This window comes from Lipotes vexillifer, unplaced genomic scaffold, assembly GCF_000442215.2.
Source record: "Lipotes vexillifer unplaced genomic scaffold, Lipotes_vexillifer_v1.1 scaffold3, whole genome shotgun sequence".
In the NCBI taxonomy this organism is placed as follows: Eukaryota; Metazoa; Chordata; class Mammalia; order Artiodactyla; family Lipotidae; genus Lipotes; species Lipotes vexillifer.
In genome coordinates, this window is record NW_006783631.1 from 524,444 (window position 1) to 545,008 (window position 20,565).

Sequence of the window (20,565 nt, forward strand, 5' to 3'; positions counted from 1 at the left end):
AGTTAAGCAGAAAGTTCTGTGCCACCAGGGAAGTAAATCTGAAGTTACTTTTTTCTTTTACTATTGCCCTTTGCTTTGGCAGATAAGGGTCAGTTATAGTATATCTGCTTATTAAATGGATAATGACAAATGAGAAGGAAATGGAGAATCAATTTCTTTATGAGTCCTGAGCAGAAGGAGTAATAGTCCACCTGTTAATATACTCAAGAAACATTGATGTTCAGAACTGAAAATCTGAGTCTTGTCATTCTTTGGTTTGGTTCAGATTCTTCCTCTGAATTGTCACATCCTATAATTTTTTTTGTTTGTTTGTATCTTGTATCTATTATAATCTCATGTTAAAATTAGAGTACACAGACAGATATTTTAGCATAGTAAAGAATACCAAGTGGTAAATGACAAAGGCATGGTGAAAAGCATTAGTTAACTGAAAAATATTAGTGTGTAATTAATATTTAAAAAACCCTCCAATTTTATTGAAAAATAAGCAAAAGATTTAAATACACTGTTCACAAAAGAAACACATCATTGATAAAGAAACAAATGCTTCACATAATTTACAAACAGGAAAATGATAGTCAACAAAGAGATAGTATTTTGCACCTATCCCACTGGCAAAGTTTAACTCTGACTTTACCAAGAACTGGAAAGAATGTGGAGAACAGGACGTCTTACACATTGCTAGCAGGAGTGTAATTTGTGTTTTTACTTTGGGTGACAGTTTGTTATTTTGTGTGAAGTAGAACATTCACACACACTACAACCCACAAATTTCTCCCTGCATATAATCACCATATGAAAATGGTTGCACATGTGCATCAGGAAAGAACACAAAAGTTTATTCAGTCATAGTTACGAACAACTGCTGTTCTCAACTGAGCTTAGGATCTATTAATAGACATTTCTGATAAAGTGAACAATAAAGAATGACCTTTAGCTTTGGACCATTAAAGTGCAAGTTTAGTAAATGACAACTCAACATTTAAACTAATTTGCTCTGGAAATTATTTTTTTGTATCCTTGGGTTTCTGGTGAATGTCTAACTCAGTTTGGTTATGTATATGTTTGCCTAAATGACATATTTAGTTGGTTTTGAACTCTTAATAGAGGAACCGGGCTGTCCATGATCTTCATATATGTACTTTTATCACAGCATTCTGTTACTGATTCATGCATATTTACATTTAGTTGTAGCTCACTAATTTTTATAGGATATTCCATATTTTTACGTTATTTTCACATTATTGTATGGTTTGTCATTATTTTCATAGATTACAGCATATTTGTTGTTTATCTGATATTCAAGTTTAACTGGGCATGTTATATTTTTATTGGCTAAATTTATTACAAATGACACTCTGTCAAGAGACAAAAGTTATTATTAATCTAATTCTTTGCATCCAAGGTCCATTAAGATGAAAACAACAAATAAATATTATACTCTTTATATAAATAGTTTTATCAAAGATAAAAATAAGAGAGAAGGGGCTTCCCTGGTGGCGCAGTGGTTGAGAGTCCGCCTGCCGATGCAGGGGACACGGGTTTGTGCCCTGGTCTGGGAAGATCCCACGTGCCACAGAGCGGCTGGGCCCGTGAGCCATGGCCGCTGAGCCTGCGGGTCCAGAGCCTGTGCTCCGCAATGGGAGAGGCCACAACAGTGAGAGGCCCGTGTACCGCAAAAAAATAAATTAAAAAAAAAAAAATAAGAGAGTAGAAAGTAGATATCTAACCTGATATTATTGAAGAATATACCAGAATTTATTAAGTATCAACAAATAAGTTTCTTTTTAGTTACTAACCTATGTTCTCTCTTGTTCTTTGGGATTATCAATGCTAATGCTAAACTAATGATGTCATACCAACTTTAAATGTGTCTTTGATCCATAAGAAAAATCGATCACCTGTCAACCAAAATTTAATCTTTACAGCACTAGTATTTTCCTATTTTTCCCTCATTTTTAAAGAAGATTCAGCCAAGTTAAATTTTTTTATGAAGCTGTATTGGTCATTATATTTTCTCTTCTTTTTAAAAATATGAAAATTTCAAAGTTCTTGGTAGCCACTTCCTGGCCTATGAGACATAAAATCACATTACTGACACAAATTCTTAAAATGTCCATATCATGTTTTAAAATAGTAACTATTAATTAGGTTTTCTCTCTAATATTTATCTGATGGAATATCATTGCAAAAATGTACTTAAGTAATTTGCTACTGGAAAAATCCAGTCAACTTGTCTTATAAGCATTGTATTGAACAAATTATATTAGGCCATGATTAGGAAAACTTATACAGAAATTCTAATTTGATATTTTTTGGACTTTCATAACTTTTAATTTCTTTCTATATGCTGTATTTTTTAGCGCATTACATTTAGTGCATTACATTCTTTACCTGAATGTAATAACACCATTTAAGATAAATTATGTTTGAAGTATTATGATTAGAAAACATTAAGACAATTTGAAGAATCAGATTAGCGTAACTCAACTTCAGAGGAATAATTTGTGTAAGTATGCACTTTACAATATTCCTTAACTTCCTTCTCCAGCCTAAGCTTTTCTAATTTGTATTTGTTGCAGAGCACAGGCTCCAGACGCACAGTCTCAGCGGCCATGGCTCACGGGCCCAGCCGCTCTGTGGCATGTGGGATCTTCCCGGACCGGGGCACGAACCCGTGTCCCCTGCATCTGCAGGCAGACTCTCAACCACTGTGCCACCAGGGAAGTCCAATTTGTTGTGTTTTTGAGTGCAGAAATACTGATATTTTTCTCAAAATCATCTTGTTGGGCCTTTTTTTAAAGTTATTAACAGAATTCAGAGACCATTAGTTTTACCTTCTATTAAAAATAAAAATTGTTTTTTAAATGTTTTAGTGTATGGACTGTGATCCAACTCAATAAAATATTAATTTGGCCATTCACATTTATTGAGCAATAAAGATATATGTGAGGCATTCTACATGAGTTAGTAAGTACTGATTTAATAGTCTTTAAAACTACCTACTTGCACCATGGCATTTTCTCCATTGAGTTTTTTAATAAAATATTCTAGAATCAATAAAATGCATGGTGCCAAGAAAAAAAAATAGAGACAATCTATTATGTTTATACAACATGGATGTCCTAGGTATCACAAAGTAATATAATTCAGACACTATACTAATTAATTGGGTAGCTATGAAAAGAGAACATTAAAAAAAATAGAATAAAAGGTCTGATTTCTTAAAAAATCTTTGCACATAAACACAGTTATGGCTATAACAAACATGGCTTTATTTAGAGCTGCAAGATAAAAAAAAAAAATAATTGCTCTGCCTCTTCCATGTTTCTTTCATTTGAAGCCAGACAGAGAAAGAGAGTCCATCTTTGGTATCCCTTAATAGACTGCAATTTGGTTTGCCTTCTTTTCTGCCTTCTTTCGACCTTCTTTTCCTTTTTTATCAATTGTGTAGTAACCATTTCCCTCCTGCCGTCCGCTTAAGGTCAACTGGCTTTTTATAATCTTTCCTCATGCTCATTTCATGATTATTTATAGACTGCATTGTAAAAGAAGCTTATTGACAGTATATACTTAATCACATACTTGAAAAAATAATATTTTATTTTTCTAGAATAAGAGATGACTTTTCTAAACATTTTTTGTCAGTTATCAATAAGCTAAAAATTAGATTAGGTAATGAGGGAAATTATAGCCAAATAAATTAAAACATAAGGTGTGTGTGTTTGTGTGTATGTACCTGCGTGTGTGTGTGTGTGTGTGTGTGTGTGTGTGTGTGTGTGTGTAGGATTTTGGTTGGGTGAGGTGGAGGGAGCAGGAAAAAAAGACCATAGGGTCCTCAAAGACCTACTTTCTTGTTTTCATCATTCTATATCTGTTGAAAATGTACCTACCTACACTTTAAGACTTAGCGGATTCTCCAGCTCAAGTTCTTGGACCAGTAATTTTTTTTTTTTTTGTAATAGAGGTGCCTATACATATTTTTATCACCAGCATGTTACAAGATCTAGAATAACACTCACCTGAACTGTACTGTTCTTATGCATCTGTCATTTCTCAATCTTAAGGCAACCAAGTCTTCTACCAGCTTTTGTTAATTTTAATCCAATCTCTTGTTCTTTTCCTCTTGCTCGTTCTTTTCTCAGCCTTAAGTTATACAAATGCATATTTTATATGTCCTGGCACTTCTGACATTTACGTTTGTGTTTAATGATTTCTTGCCATGATATTCAATATCTGACATCTTGGAATAGTCTAGTCCATTGTCTAGTTTTACCTCTAGTTATAATGTTTCTGACAAGAATGAATCATTGCAATGGAGCCTCTTAATAGGGGCATTACTGTGGCAGTAGATGTAAATTGAGGTTCCAAACAACCCAAAAGGGCAATAATGGAAGTGATCAGTGATTAAATGAACTGCACATATAATTGTATACAAATGACTCAGGCGAATCACTTGCACTGAAAAGGACAGAGAAGGCTTAAAGAGGGAGAATTAGAATGATATTTGAGAGAAATACAGCTTGAATAAAGAGCAGGGAGAGGTGAAGTTATTATGGCAGGTGGAACAGGTTTACTTATAAAAGTAATCGTAAACATTACTCATAATAACTGCATTGTTACTGATCCACTCATTGCAGAACATGTTGTTTGAGAGGTTTTGCTCCTTTTATCTGATGAGAATGAATTTACATTGAATGTAAACTTTCATCTAATACTCCATAAAATCCCAGATATCTCTCTTAAACTCCAGGCTTATGTACAAAAAGCTTGAGTATCCCCTATTGGATATCCCACTAGGATTAAAACTATAGCATATCTAAAGTTGGTATGTCTAAAATTTTCCTCAAAATATGCCTGGTTTTTGCTTTTTCCCAAGTTTGGTTGCAGTAGCAACATTTACCCAGTGATAAAAACGTGAAAACCCAAAATTGTTTTGTACACTTTCTTCTTAGTCTTCAGATCTAATCAATAAATTCTTTTTTGTTTTTATCAGCAATCTCCCTTGCAGATGTACCCTCCACCCTATGCCCTTGCATCTTTAACTTCTTGACATTGCTTGTCTGGATTGTCATGAGAGCTTCTTACCAGATCTCACTGACCTCAAGATGTCATCAGATCTAACCCACCCAACTGCCAGAGGAATCATTCTAAATTCAAATCTGATTCTCTAGCTTCCTTGGCTTTAAATTTCACCATTCATGAAAACAGTAATTAGGTCTGCCATATTCATGTTGGTAATAATACACGTATAATGTTAACACTAAGCCATGCGGCTAGCCCCACCTCTCTGGGAATCTTTTAAAACTACATGTACATTTTTAAAGGTTGTTCTCATAATGCAGTCTGTAATTTCATTTAACTGGAAAACGTGGGATCATGAAGTTTTCATTTACATTACCACCAAGTATATGAAAAATACACCACCTGTTTCTTAAATCTCATAGCATTGTTTCCACCCACCCCCCTTATCTTTATGGCAATTTTTGCTTTACCAAAATTAAGCAAACTAGCAGCCCCTAGGCAGAATCTGGTACACATATATGTTTCAAAGTATCAAGCTATAATTTAAGAATCATGAGATTGTAAATTAACAGCTTGATTTCCAGCTTATCTTGAAAAGAATTGGAAAGTTAGAAATACTGTATATAATTTCCTATAAGATAATGATTATTTGAAGGTGAGGGGCTACTGCCCCCTTTTGACAGCCTGACTGCTCCATTTGTCCTCAGTTTACTCAGCTGCTTTCTTCTACCACACATCCAGTCTTTTAAGGCATTTGGGGCAGAGAAACACAGTGCTTGTCTTATCCTGCCCAATACGAGATGGGAAAGATTCTAGTGACTTTGTTTTTCGACTTTGCAGCACCTTCAGTGTTTACCATGGTGTTCATCTTATTTTGAATGTTCAATAAGTTAGTTTTGGTATAGTTGAATGATACATACAAATGAGGTGCTACAAAATCTTGCCAAGCTGCCTGAAAGCATGCATTTGTTTCTCAACTGATCAAATGTCTTATCTCCCTTGTTAATTTGTTTAGTTAACCACCTGCGTATTTGTTTTCCTGTTTATCCCACCTTACTTGGCTTTAATCAAATGTTCCTAGATGGCAGAGTTTATGCATTTTAATGCCCTTTGTTCAAAAATGCATCAGTAAGCATCATTGATGAGTAATACCGATAAACGCACGTAGAATATATCTCTGCATCCTTTTATTACAATAGTAATTAAGTGATTAAATATGTAGGTAACATAATAGCATTATTGGCAATAATAGACTTCCCGAAACACTAATTTGAGGCCATATCGAGTTGAGACTCAACTGGAACTATATTAATATCTATAATTAGGGTCAATGTAGACCAAGGGGTCTCCGGTGGCTGCTAGGAAGGATTAATCACCCAGATGCAACAGATGATAGCATTAATGGCTTAGGTTAAGAGGGATTTGGCTGAGACTTCCCATGCCCCTTGACTAAGCGGCAAGGATGTGTTTCTTAGACGTGTAGCATCAGCAAGTCTCTTTTCAGCACCACCTGTGCACAACTCGAAGTTCGAAGTTTCAGCAGCTTGGGCCTTTGAAAAGGTAATTGGAAAGTTTCCCAGGTTGTATGCTGCAGAAGCTGAAGGCAGTATAGTGATAATTAATAAAGCTCCAGACTGGATCATTGAAGGAACTGTAAAAGATACTAAAATGTTGTTACCAGAGGCTCAGATGCACCTGTGAACGTGTGAAGTAAATTTGCGTTAGCAACGTTCTGTGAGAGCGGATGGGGACAAGGGGGGTGAGATTTTCGTTAAATATTTCAGACTTCAGACAGGGTAGCTCTCTAAAACAAGAGAGAGAGAGAAAGAGAGAAAGAGAGAAGAGAGAGGAAAGGGGAAGGGAGGAAGGAAAGGAGGGAAGGAAGGGAGGAAGAGAGGAAAGGAGAAAAGAAAGAATCTCCTGTTGGCATAGGGCTTATGAAAGGAGTTCCTCCTGCATTCTTTCATTATGTATACTTCTCTGTGACCTTGACAAAAGTTTAAGAACTGTATTATTAGAGTTTTCTTATTCCCATAGGACTGGAATGATGGCATTGCCCTTTTAACCAATTTTTAAATAACAATAAACCTCCTCTTGTGTAACAGTATACCTCCTGATACTGCAATGTGCAACGCTGAGTGAGAGGACCTTGTGTTCTATATGTCACCCTAAATCTCACACAGGCTAATATCTATCAAGTTTCAATATACAATAAGTTATGAGAAAAAAAGAAAGGGTTAGAATGAAGATACCTCCCTCACAGCTTTGTCATGGGGCAGGAGGTGGGGGAATTACTGAGAACCACAGAATGCTAAGCAATTTCAGAGCTTATAACAGATGATAGATCAATGGTAGCCCTACTGTTGTGATTGTTGTTTGTTGTTGTTATTTTCATTATTATTGAAGTGGCTTTTCGAAAAAATGAAAAACAAATTCCTTGAGGTGAATTATTGCCAGTGATTATTCTGATCTTCTAAGTGGATGGTACAAGATGGATGTATGTAGGCAACACCTCTTCTAAATCAACATTACCATGTACAAGTATTTTCTCCCAGAGTACTCCATTCTCTTGCATATCTGGCTCAGAAATGAACAGACTGTGCTATTTCAACAACATTTCTCTGGGTGATTTACAATTCAATTCACTCTGATACTAACTACTCAGAGTTAGTGAAGACCCCACGGGTTAAGGTCTCAGTGCCTGCTCTCACTTCAGATACCAGCTTCAAGTCCTGAGACCCCAGGCTACTTGCATTTTTGTCGGACTTGGTTTACAGATTTGGTGGTTCTCACAATCTCCCTTCAGGTTTGATAATTTGCTAGAATGACACAGAAAGAACTATACTTATGATTACCGGTTTATTATAAAGAATACAAATGAAAAGCCAGATGAAGAGGTAAATAGGGTGAATGGAGAAGGGTCCTAAGTACAGTCTCTGTCTCGGTGGAGTTGGGATATGTCCCCTCCAGCTACATTGATATGTCTACTAACAAGGAAGCTTCTGCAAATCTCATGGTTCAGAGGTTTTCTACTGAGGTTTTGTTACCTAGGCCCGATTGATTAAATCATCGGCCACATGCTTGGACTTCAGCTCCAGTCCCACCACCCTACCTGACCTCCAGGTAGGGTTCAAAGTTTTCTCTCTCTAATCAGGTGGCTGGTTCTTCTCCAGAAGCTATCTGGCCACTCTCCCCCGACCCCCAATCCTGGAGTCATGTCATTAACATAAACTGTGTGTAGTCAAAGAGGGCTAGTTATTAATTAACAAAAGACCCTTCAATCGCTCAGGAAATTCCAAGCATTTTAGAAGCTCTGTGCCAGGAACCAGGGAAAAAGACCAAATATAATTTTTATTATACCATGCAAACTTTGCCAGATATTGGTTCTTCTGAGTTTCTTATCCTTTCCATTGTCTTTGGGAATTTCTAAGTACTAAAACCTTGACTTCACCCTTTTCTGTTTTTCTTGGAGACCAGTGTTGTTGAAACTGCCCAGACATAAAATGTGTGCAATTATTTATACCTGTATTTCTCTGCACAAACCATACAAATTAGTTTGCTTAAAATCCAGGTACAGTTTATTTTATTTTTTTGTTTGCGTTTTGTAGGCTTTTGATGCAGCAACTCAATTTGCTTGCCTTCTCTTTAGATATGACATTACATGTAATCTCTTTCCCAAATAAAACCATTTTCCCACTCTCAGTGTATTTATCCTTCACTTTACGTTCAAGTCTTTCTAACATTGGATTTATTCAATGGTAAAATAAAAAGCTCAAAATTAAACATGTGTAGTGTATTTGTTTATATTTCTATACCATATATATATATTGAGTATAATCAATTATGTATTTGTGTTTTAATCTGCCTCACTCTGGGAGTTTCCTTTAAGGAGATTTTGTATTTAACATATGTCTTTTTAAAAATATACAACCTGAGAAAAAACAAAAGTGCAGAGACAGAAAATCATGACACCACAGAATGCCACTATTTATTTTCCTTTTGATTAATCCAACATGCAAATATAAAAGCATTTTGGTTACTTAAGAAGTTCAATGATGTTTTGCTTTTTTATTCTTATAAATGAAAATATTAACTTAGTTTTTAAGTGATAACATGTAGGGGAGATACGTTAGCAAAACTTTTCTTAATGAAGTGTCTAATATAGCCTCTCCAAGTTTCTATATCCATCTGTAAGGTCATACATATGTACATGCCTGTGCATACTTACAATACAAACGAGAAAGCCTATTTTACAATGTTATGAGGAGAATGGACATCTTCTTTTATACTTACATATCCAAATGTATGTCAATCTTTCTGTTATTAAGCTCTTTAAAATAATTGTTTCTTTTTATTTCTAGGTAACCTTCAAAGCATCAAGACATTCAGTTTCACCAGATTTAAAATATGTTCTTCTGGCATATGATGTCAAACAGGTAAAGGAGTGATCTTTGAAAAAAATTTTTTCATTGTGTGTTGCATTCAAGTGACAGTTCATAGTTGTGTTGCATTCAGGTGAGAGTTCATAGTTTTCCTTGGTCATCTACTCAACTAGAGAAAATTTGACATATCCAGTAGGTGCAGGTGAATACTGATAACCAATATTGCACAAGAGAGTTTTGGCAACAATGTCGTTTCTTCCACACCCAGCTAGCAAATAACTGGAACAATCTGCTAGGTGCCTGTGCTGGTCCAAGTTCATCTCTTTTGGAGGAGAGTGTGGCAGAGCTTAGCAAATCCAAAAAATGGGGGCTTTTAAGAATTCCAGGATAAGCCTTAATATCTACTTGTGTTGTATGTATACGTAGATTAAGGGGTTTCCTAATGGCTGTGCCTGAGCTGCAGTGTGTATTGTGGGAAGAGCTGGTGAAAACATTGATTCAGTTTATGGTCAAAGGATTCTTTGTTGGTGTTTGAGCATAAGCCTTGTGGTTGTAGACATTTCTAAAAGTGGGGCAAGGCAGGGAATCAATTCTGAACAAATAAAGTGTTCTAACTGCAATTACTATTTCATTATTCCATGTCAGCTCTATAGCACAATTAGAGCAATATGTATGGTTGTGGAGTATTTTTACTCAGATATAATTTGCACTGTTGAAAAGCAAAGTAAATGTTGAAAAGGCAATTCAGCAGATTAGCTTCTGTAGAAAATAAATGATTTGGGAAATTATTCAAGAATGTTTTGTGTGCTTTAGGCAGACAATAAAAATTTATAGACAAAGCAGGAAGCCTCATATAATGCATTGAAACCCTTCGAGCACATGAAATTTTACTATTCAAAGGACCTTCTACTTGATGGTTTTAGTCTTTTGAAATATACATGTGTTATATTTTTAGACAAGTTTATATTTCTTATTTAAAATAATTAATTTACACTACAAAAGGCGGGGAGACTGTAATCAAAGACATCTTTTTCCTGTTATAAATCTTGGCCCTTTTCCTTTACCTTTGTTCTGTGTTCTCTCTACTCATTGGGATTTTGAAAAACATGTAAGAGTTGGAAAGTGCTTGAGCTTTATAACCAAACTATTACAGCATCCTCAAGTTTTTAAAACAATATTTATCTGAAGAGTTTTAACTTAAAATGACTGCTATATTAAAAGGATAATAAACTTTAAAAAAAATCAGGTTTCTGTAGCTACAGTTTGTTTTATTCTGTTTCACTGATCGATGTGTCTATCCTTCTGCTAGTTCCACAGTCTTTGTTTATTTTGGATATTTTACATAAATGGAATCATCCAGTATATGACTGTTGTCTGGCTTCTTTCACTTAGTATAATGCTTTTTAGATTAATCCACATTATAATATGTATCAGTACTTCGTTCCTTTTTTATGGTTGAATACTATTTCATTGTATGTATGTACTACATTTATTCATTTATTCATTGAAGGATACTGGGGTTTTTTCCACCTTTTGGCTGTTATGAATAGTGTTGTAAACATTTGTGCACAAGCATTTTTTTGAGTACCTGTTTTCAAATTTGGAGATAAATATTGAGGTGTGGAATTGCTGGGTAATGTGATAATTCTATGTTTATCTTTTTGAGAAACCACCAAATCACTTTCTAAAATGGCTGCACCATTTTACATTCCCACGGGCAATGTGCAAGTGTTTCAGTTTCTATGTATCCTCACCAACAGTTGTTATTTTCCATTCTTCTTATTGTAGCTATTCAAATGTATATGAATTGATATCTTATTGTGGTTTTGGTGTATACCTCCCTAATTAGACTAATGATGTTAAGCATATTTTCATATGTTTGTTGGCCTTCTGTGTTTCTTCTTTGGAGAAATGTCTATTCAAGTCCTTTGCGGTTTTTTTTTTTTTTTCTTTTTGTAGTTGAGTTTGAGAGCTGTTTAGATATTCTGGATAGAAGACCCTTATCAAATATATGATTTGCAAATATTTTCTTCCACTCAGTAGATTGCTTTTTCACTTTTTTGATAATGTCCTTTGGTGCATAAATTTTAAAAATTCTGATGAAGTATGATTTATCTATTTTTGTCTCTTGTTACTCATGCTTTTGGTACCATATCTAAGAATACATTGGCAAATTCAAGGTCATGAAGTTGTACCCTTATGGTTTCTTCTAAGAGTTTTATAGTTTCAGTTCTTATATTTAGGTTGTTGATATATTTTGAATTATTACTTTTTATTGTTTGAGATAGCCTTAAAAACGTTTTAAGGTTCCTGTTATATATTGAAAAACCATTCCAAAATTGTTTTGTTGGTTTATACTGCCCTTAGGCAATGCATAGCCTGTTACATTGACATATATACACTACCATGTGTAAAATAGATAGCTAGTGGGAAGCTGCTGCATAGCACAGGGAGATCAGCTCAGTGCTTTATGAAGACCTAGAGGGGTGGGATAGGGAGGGTGGGAGGGAGGCTAAAGAGGGAGGGGATATATGTATATGCATAGCTGGTTCACTTTGTAGTATAGCAGAAACTAACACAACATTGTAAAGCAATTATAGTCCAATAAAGATGAAAAAACAGAGTAATTATTAAATTGATAGATTATATAGAACCTAACCACAGCTGGCATCCAGGGGCTGGCATCAAGTGAACAGGCAAGAAGAGGTACTGACAGGAGAAGGGAGAGGTGGTGGGAGATGGTAGAGCTGAAGGATCGTCAGCGATAGGAGATGGAGGGCAAGCTGCAATGTCACTCACGCCTGACGCTGATGGCACAGGTTCTGGTTCCTTGCTGGATTAACTTCTATCTACACTCTCGGAAAAATGATCCAGTGATGTCTGGGTGGTAGCTCTTTTTTTCTCGTCATAGATGACAGGTTAGCACTGGATTGTATTCTCAACGTCTGCTGCAACTTTCCCGTACCGTTCTATGTTCGGGTCCTGTGCCTCAAAAACTAACAGGGCCTCCTCAAATAAAGAAAATCCCCTGCCATTTCCTGCATCGTGAGTCTCTTCGGTTCTTCAGTTACTTCTTCCTCTTGTCTCTCTTAGTCCTTCCTCTGGGCCTCCAATTCATGCTGCTTCTTAGCAGTACCAGCTGCATCACCGCTGCTTTTACGCCTGCTTCCAGACATGCTGGGCTTAAAATAAAGTTACTGTACTACTGTACTCTATACAGTACTGTACAGTAAAGTACACAAAAGCACAGCCACTTGTAGAGGATGCATGCACACGACAATGTACGCCAGACACATGAACTAACTTAACGTGATTGGACGTGGGAATGCATGTTAGCATCTTTGAAAGTTCACAGCTTGAAGGTTCTTATGTAGGGGACTAACTGTATCCATAGTCACAAAGCAATTACAATTACTAATACAGGTTTATGGACAGTTTTTGAAGATTCTGTATCAGGAGTTGCATGCTAAATAAATCATGGAAACTATAAGCCAATAATTTTTTAGTCCTTTGCAAAGAAGACAAAATAATATTCATTTTTCTATCAATGTCAATTTTATGGAACTTAGGCTGAATCTTTTCTGTTGAGATGTACAACTATTAATTAATTCTAATATGATAATATGAAGGCTATTTTCCCCAAGCAAATTATTTGTGTTCTACAACAACAAAAAGGTAATTTGAACGAAGTGAGAAGGTGCTTTTCTTTTTCTGGCCAGATTAATGTTTCTCATATTTTGGGCCTATAGCATGGTTCCTAGGTTGTTCTTCTGCTCCACAGAATTTGAGAATGCTTTGTGCCTGTTGTCTACAGGAATCCGTGGACAGATCAAGGTAAATGATATTCTCCTGTAAGACTCTTACAGATAAGTGGGGGAAAGAGGGAGAAAAGATCGTTTATGATTGGAAGGAAAGATGAGTCTTCCTGTAGGAAGGTAGAGAATGCTGCAGGGGCTCTTTGGGGTGATCTTGTGATCCTTAAGACTGTAAGAGTGATATTTATTCCGTTTGCTGCAAAAGGAGAAGTCTACTGGCAATGGTAGAGCTTAAGCCTGGCTGCCCCTGCTGAAGTGCTTTACTTGTGGCCGGGAAGCTTCCTGATGGTTTGGTTTTTTATGCCCAGACTACTTGTCACAATTGCAGGAACTGTCAGACCCATATCACTTGGTGACCCTGTTTACACAGAAGCTGACACCAAAGCAAAGCAAACTTAAAAACCTCCAGGTGGGCTTCCCTGGTGGCACAGTGGTTGAGACTCCGCCTACCGATGCAGGGGACACGGGTTCGTGCCCCGGTCCGGGAAGATCCCACATGCCGCGGAGCGGCTGGGCCTGTGAGCCATGGCTGCTGAGCCTGCGCGTCCGGAGCCTGCGCGTCCAGAGCCTGTGCTCCGCAATGGGAGAGGCCACAACAGTGAGAGGCCCACGTACCACACACACAAAAAAACCTCCAGGTGATGTCCCAGAAATGCTGGAGAAAGGAGCAGGAAATCAGATTGATCATTTTCCTCTTTTTTTTTTTTTTTTTTTTGCAGTACGCGGGCCCCCCACAGCTACGGCCTCCCCCGTTGCGTAGCACAGGCTCCGGACGCGCAGGCTCAGCGGCCATGGCTCACGGGCCCAGCCGCTCCACGGCATGTGGGATCTTCCCGGACCCACGAACCCGTGTCCCCTGCATCGGGAGGTGGACTCCCAACCACTGCGCCACCAGGGAAGCCCTTTCCTCTTTTTTTAAAAGAAGATATTAAACTTGCATAATCAAAGGGGAAATAAACAAAACAAAAATAAATCTCACCTCATATATCCAGATTGTTGAGTTTATCCAACTATGTTTTAGGATGTAACAATATTTGAGACAAATATTTCTAAAATAAATGGTATATTTTCTGCATTATTAGACCAAGGAAAGACAACTCACTAAATGCTTTTCTCCTTGGCTCATGGCTATCATTATGAACACTGATTACTCTGCAATAACTCAGCAGGAAACCTGCCTGGTTTCTCACATCTGTGTCCTTGTCTGAAGGATGGGGTACAGAAGAACGAATAGCCTGGAGAGAAAGACAAGTACTGTATGGTATCACTTATGTGTAGAATTTTAGAAATACCATCTTGTTAAAACAGAATAAAATGGTGGTTACCAGGGGATGGCGGGTGGGGGAACAGGACAGATGTTATTTTAGGGGACAAACTTAAAAGGAGTAGTAAACAAGCCCTAGAAATTATAATGCACAGTACAATGAATATAGACAACAGTACTGTATGAGAATAATCAAACTTGCTGAGACTAAAAATTATTGCAAATACCTAAAAAGAAAGTGTAGTTCTGTAACGTGATAGAGATGCTAATTATTGCTACAGTGGCAGTCATATTACAATATATAAATGAACATGTACACATTAAACTTATACAATGGTATAGGTCAAAATATATTTCAGTTTATAAAAATGGGGTGATAGTGTGCTTAAGTCATCTCTTGTTGGAAGGAATGTCATAGCCCAGGTTCCCTTCAATCACTCCTCTTCCTTTTAATCAGTTTCCCACACTCAAGCTAAGCTGATCTTTAAAAAAAAAAAATCTGATTGTCATCCACTGTTTAAAATCTTCCTAAGGCTTCTTGGGATAAAGAAGTCATAATAGCCTACAAGGCCCTGCCTGCCGTTTTAGCCTCACCTTCCACAAACCACCCCCAACTTGTTCTCAGCACTTCTGGGATTTCCTCTAGTTCTTTGAAACACCATGCCCCTCCCATCATCGGGCTTTCACTACTCTTCTGCCTGGAACAAGTTCCTACCCCTTTCTTCACATTGATAATTTTTACTTATTCTTTAGATGCCAACTCAAGCATACATGCCTTAAACATCAAGGCTGTTCCATTTGGCTGTTCCAAATCAAGGCTGATTTGGTCATATTTCCCTATTACAAGTTTCATGGTACTCTCTCTCCCCACTGTAGAATTTATCACAACTATAATTGTGTCTAACACGATGCCTGACAGTGTTACTCAAAAAAAAAAAAAAGAATAAATAGAAACATAATTTATGAATTAATAAACAAGAACCTCCACCAAACTTTTCCTTGAAGTGCCAGGCAAGGGTCAGTTGCCCTTCTCTATGCCTTTATGGCATGTGGTACATACTTATCTCTCAATATTTCTGTCATTGCATTGAACACGACCATTTATGTGTACATCTCCTTGACTAAACTATAAGACCCTTAAAGTCAAGAACTTTGCTTTATTCCTTTTAATGCCCACAGGGTTTTCTGCAGTCAACGGCGCATAGTAAACAGTCAATGTTTGTGAAACTAAAACAGTGATTATCAATCTTGGCTGCACATCAGAATCACCTGGAGAGTTGAGTTCAACCCTGCAGAAATCCTGCTTTAATTGTTTGGGGATATAGCCCAAACACTGGAGTTTTAAAAACTCCCCAGGAGACTGTAATGTCAGCCCGGCTTACAGTCCACTGAATTTAAGTGAACTGCTCTCTTCCACCTATTGAAGAATTTTCAGACTTCAGACAAGGGAAAGACAAGAAATAAAGATTAAAATACCTGCTTTTTAATACTGCACCTACTTGATGCCAAAGACTGTACCTGTACATCTTTATTCCTTACCATTTCTCTTTATAGTAGTTGATGTTATTTTATTAATGAAAATATAGAGACAAAGGAGATTCCTTTGCATAATAAATTTGCATAATATGACTCAAGATTGAAACTTTTTTTTTTCTGGAACAATAATTCTCAATATATGGTCCCAGAATAGCAGCAGCAGGATCTCCTGAGAATTATTAGCAATGTAAATTCTTGCGCTCTGCCCAGACCCAATGAAACAGGAACTCTGGAGATGGGACCCAAGATCTGTGGGTAACAAGCCCTCCAGGTGATTCTGATATAGCTCAAGATTGAGAGCCACCTATTCAGAGGAAATGATTCCTTCAAATTCAAGAGCTCTACTTGGGAAAAGACCTAAGTAGCCAGAACTTAACCATGTATATGGCAGTGATTTAGAGAAAATATCATTTAAAAAAGAGAGTCTACCATTTTCTCTTTAGTATTTCAAAATAATTTAATCCTGGATTTAATGTTCAGCTGTTCCTTTCTGACCTTGGCCATTGGTCTGGCCTCATTTACTCTTCAAGGTTGATGCTTAATCTGTCATATTATAATTAGATGTGACCTAGTGAGGAATGCATGGAATATGGAGAAGATAGGTGAGTTTATATTCAAATTATCCATACTTAAATGTTTTGTTGAAGTGTAGCATGTATACAGGAGCACGCACATACTGTGAGGATAGTCTGATGAAGTTTTACAACTGAGCGTATCTCTGTAACTGTCACCCAGATCAAGAAGCAAAACATTACTGTGCTCCTTTCCAGTCACTACCCACCTCAAGGGAGGCCACTGTTCAAGTTTTTAAGAGCTTAGATTATTTTTTTCTATTTTTCTACATATATATATATTCATACAGTGTGTGCTGTTTTGTGTATGTCTTCTTTTACTCAACGATGTTTGTGAAATATATCCATATTGTTCAATAGTTGGATAGTACCTTGTTCATCTTCCCTACTATTATAGCATTCCACTGCAAATATCATTGTTTATCCATTTGCCAATTGGACTATAAAAAATACATACCTGAACAATATAGCTTTTTTGTGTTGGATTATTTTCTCTGATCACTCCCTTTTCTATCTATTACCCTGCTGCTTTTTTGGTGCCTGTTTCAAAAATGGATTTTAGTAGAGGGAACAAACTTTTGTTGAGTACTCAAATAGTGCCTCTTATATGGGAAGTCCATCAATTTAAACGTGCCCAAATCCTTGCTCCTTAGTCACTGATAACATATTTTACAAAGGTGGGAAGCTTAGAGGTGCTAATTTACTTACTTAGGGTCCCACTTCCCAGTTTCAGAGCTCGGACTCAATCCCATCTTTCTAGCTCCAAAGCCTCTGCCATTTTCTGAAAGTTATTACATATCTCCATAGATTTATTCTGTAATCTGGTGTAATTATTTTCCCATTAATTTGCAATTATATCAACTGTATTCTAATTAAGTAATTAGAAGACAAATGGAACTTGTATTGCATATAATTATTTGCAGTACTCAGGTAGCATTTATTATATTCCTCCAGACTTACTGGTTATGCATTTTAATTTTCTATTTGCTTCTTAGTTGTTTCTCAAAAATAGCCAACTAAATAACTGTGGGTTGCACTTTGATACCATTAATTTGAAAATATTCCTGAGGAAGAAAAAAGTATTCCAAAATATAATGCAGTCTAGATTTTATGAAATCTTGATTATCAGAATATTTGTGCTTAAGAATTGTCATCTAGTATTTGACATTTCCAATATCAAAGTTATTTTTTCCTTTATTCTGAGTTATGTTAAATCATAAATAGTTTTAACCATTTAAATCAAGTTTATTTTATATATTATTTCAATATGATTAACATTATTAGTCCATTTGAATTATTTAACAATTGCATTTTAAGCCATCTTTGAAGTCAATAGTGTAATATATGTATTAATATATACTTAAGACAAACGAAATAAGTAGAAACAAGTATTAAAAAAAAACCCTTTAAACTAATATTTATAGTTTTCTTACTGTTTGGCTTAACAATGCATATTAAATAGACTAATAAATAGCTAAATTAACTATTTACATTGCCAACATCCTTAGTATGTCTTATGTTTGGGGTCAGAAACTTTAATTGCATTTACTGTTGTTTAGGAATAATTAGAACATAAATCTTCATGAGAATAAGCTCTTTCTAAAAAGAAAAGCAAAACCGAATGAATCTTTTAAACCGTGTCTAACAGAAGGAATAAATCAATTATACATGTGCTACAGTTACTGTGTTGATGTCTGTCCTCCAAAGTCGATGCTCTGCAGAAGAGTGGTCTTGTTATTCTCTAGAGTTAGATGCATTCACTTCAGTTTAACATGTTTCTACTAGTCTGTAGCTCTGTAGACAAGACCTTCTTTATGATAAATTTCTATTTTAACTAAGATGTAATTCACTGTACCATGAATCCTGCATGCACTACTGCCTAAAAAAGTAACTCTTCTCTAGTGAATTATCTAATTAAATTCTGAGCCTTAATACTTCAGTGCTTTACAATTACAGACAAATATTTAAGAAGTCTGTGGGAGTACATGATCTGGTCATGGAATTATCTAAGCTATTAAGATTCATGCACTTGGGGAGCACTAATATTTCAAATAATCCTATTAATAATAAACTCAGGAAATCACAGCCTAGGAAAGTGACTGTCCTCAAATATATGGGACTTGGAGTTCACCTTAAGAGCCTCCTGCCTTCCAGTGCCCACAGAACACACCTTCTTGGTCCCATTGTAGCTGCTGCTGCTAAATGACCTTTCTAGTTAACCTCCTCCTTTCTAAAGAGAGATAATAAGGCATGAAAAAAATATTAACATCAATTTTGGATTTTTTTTCCTTGGTTAAAGCAGAAGAATCCTAGGAGGAAAAAAAGGAAAGGAAGGAAGGAAGGGAGGGACCCTAAGTTTTGGCAGACAGAATTTACAACTTTTCCTTTTTGTAGTAGCTATTATTGTATTTATCAGTGTATCATTAATTCAACCACATAGCATTTGTTTTATTTTGATTTTGAAAATAATATGTTTAGTATAGAGAATTTGAAAACACTGAAAAACATGAAAAAGATGATTATAATGCTTGTATTTACCTCTTTTAGAGAATACCACTAACAATATGTTGATTTATCTCATCCAAGTCTTGTTTTTGTCATAGATACATATATCTTGTTTCCATTTATAGACAAAATTATTAGAATACTTTGAGAAATAATGTATTAGCAAAAGATTGTCATACTAAGCATTCCGATCTTGTTCAAGTAATCTAATGTTGTATAATTACTACAAAACTTTGTGGCATAAAACAGTAATTTATTATCATCGTGGATCTTGTGCATTCTGGAAGGGCTCTGCTATGACATTCCCACTTGCATTCTCGTTTGTGATTGCTGTCAGATGTTGTTTGGGGCTGCAGTCATCGGAAGACTTGACGGGACAGAGGATCTGCTTCCAAGGTGGCTCATTTGCGTGGCTGGAAGTTAATACTGGCTGTTGGCCGACAGCTCAGTGTTTCTCCATGTGGACCACTCCACGGGGTTACTTGATGTCCTCATGGCAGGGTAGCTGGCCTCTCCCAGAATGGGTGATCCAAGGGAGCAAAGTGGAGTCTGCAATGCCTTTTTGGATCTAGCTTGGACCACATAAGCCTCCATTACCACTATATTCTATTGGCCACACAGGGTCAGCTGTGACTCCAAGTAGGAGGGGAGTATACTAGGGCATGAAAATAAGGAGATGAGAATAATTATGTGTCACAGATCCCGATAGGAAGAAATCGAATTGCATGACGGTTTTGGACAGTTCATCATGAACTCACTGTAGCATTAGTGGAGATTACATGCTGAATGCTGGTGAAGTCAGGTGGCTTTGAAGCTGGCTAACTACCAAGAGAGTTATGATTAATTAATATTATGTGTGAGCATCTCTATCAGTGTAGCACAGGCCTGTATTATTGTTATTGTTCTTTCCTATTCAATATGATTAAACCAGATTTAAATAGATAAAAAATGCAGATAAAAGTTTAGAATGAGAGTTGATTTAGTAGACTACAAAATCAAGATTACAGATAATCTAGAGGCGGGAATGCTAGCCCAAGTCAACAACGTTAAATTTATTAATGGTTAGAATGAATTTAAGCATGTGTTTTATTTAAAAATCTGGTTCTTAAAATATAGGATGAAAAGAGTAACCGGTATCCCAACTTAGGTACTTTTATTGATCATAAACTCAGTATGGACTTAGACTCTCACATGAACTTTAAAAACATCAATATATTTTTCAAGATGAGTTTATAAAATTGAACTGCCTAGAACTGTACTGTCCAGTACTGTAGCCACTGGCCACATGGGCTGAATGGCACTTGAAATGCAATTAGTCTAAGTTGAGGTGTGCTGTAAGTGCAAAATACACACTCCAGATTTTGAAGGCTTAGTTAAAAAAAAAAAAAGTACACATTAATAATAGGTCATATTCAAGATATGATAAAACAACATTTTTCTATATATTGGACTAAATACAATGTATT

General features: G+C 36.2%; 1 protein-coding gene across 2 annotated transcripts in view; it reads left to right on the forward strand.

Annotated features, from left to right (window-relative positions):
- Positions 1 to 20,565, forward strand: part of DPP10 (dipeptidyl peptidase like 10) — a 681,887-nt gene that overhangs the window by 342,958 nt on the left and 318,364 nt on the right. For both annotated transcript variants that reach the window (XM_007456345.1, XM_007456346.1), the window contains exon 5: positions 9,387 to 9,461. In XM_007456345.1, coding sequence (XP_007456407.1) covers positions 9,387 to 9,461 — 75 coding nt within the window. The remainder of the gene's footprint in view (positions 1 to 9,386; positions 9,462 to 20,565) is intronic.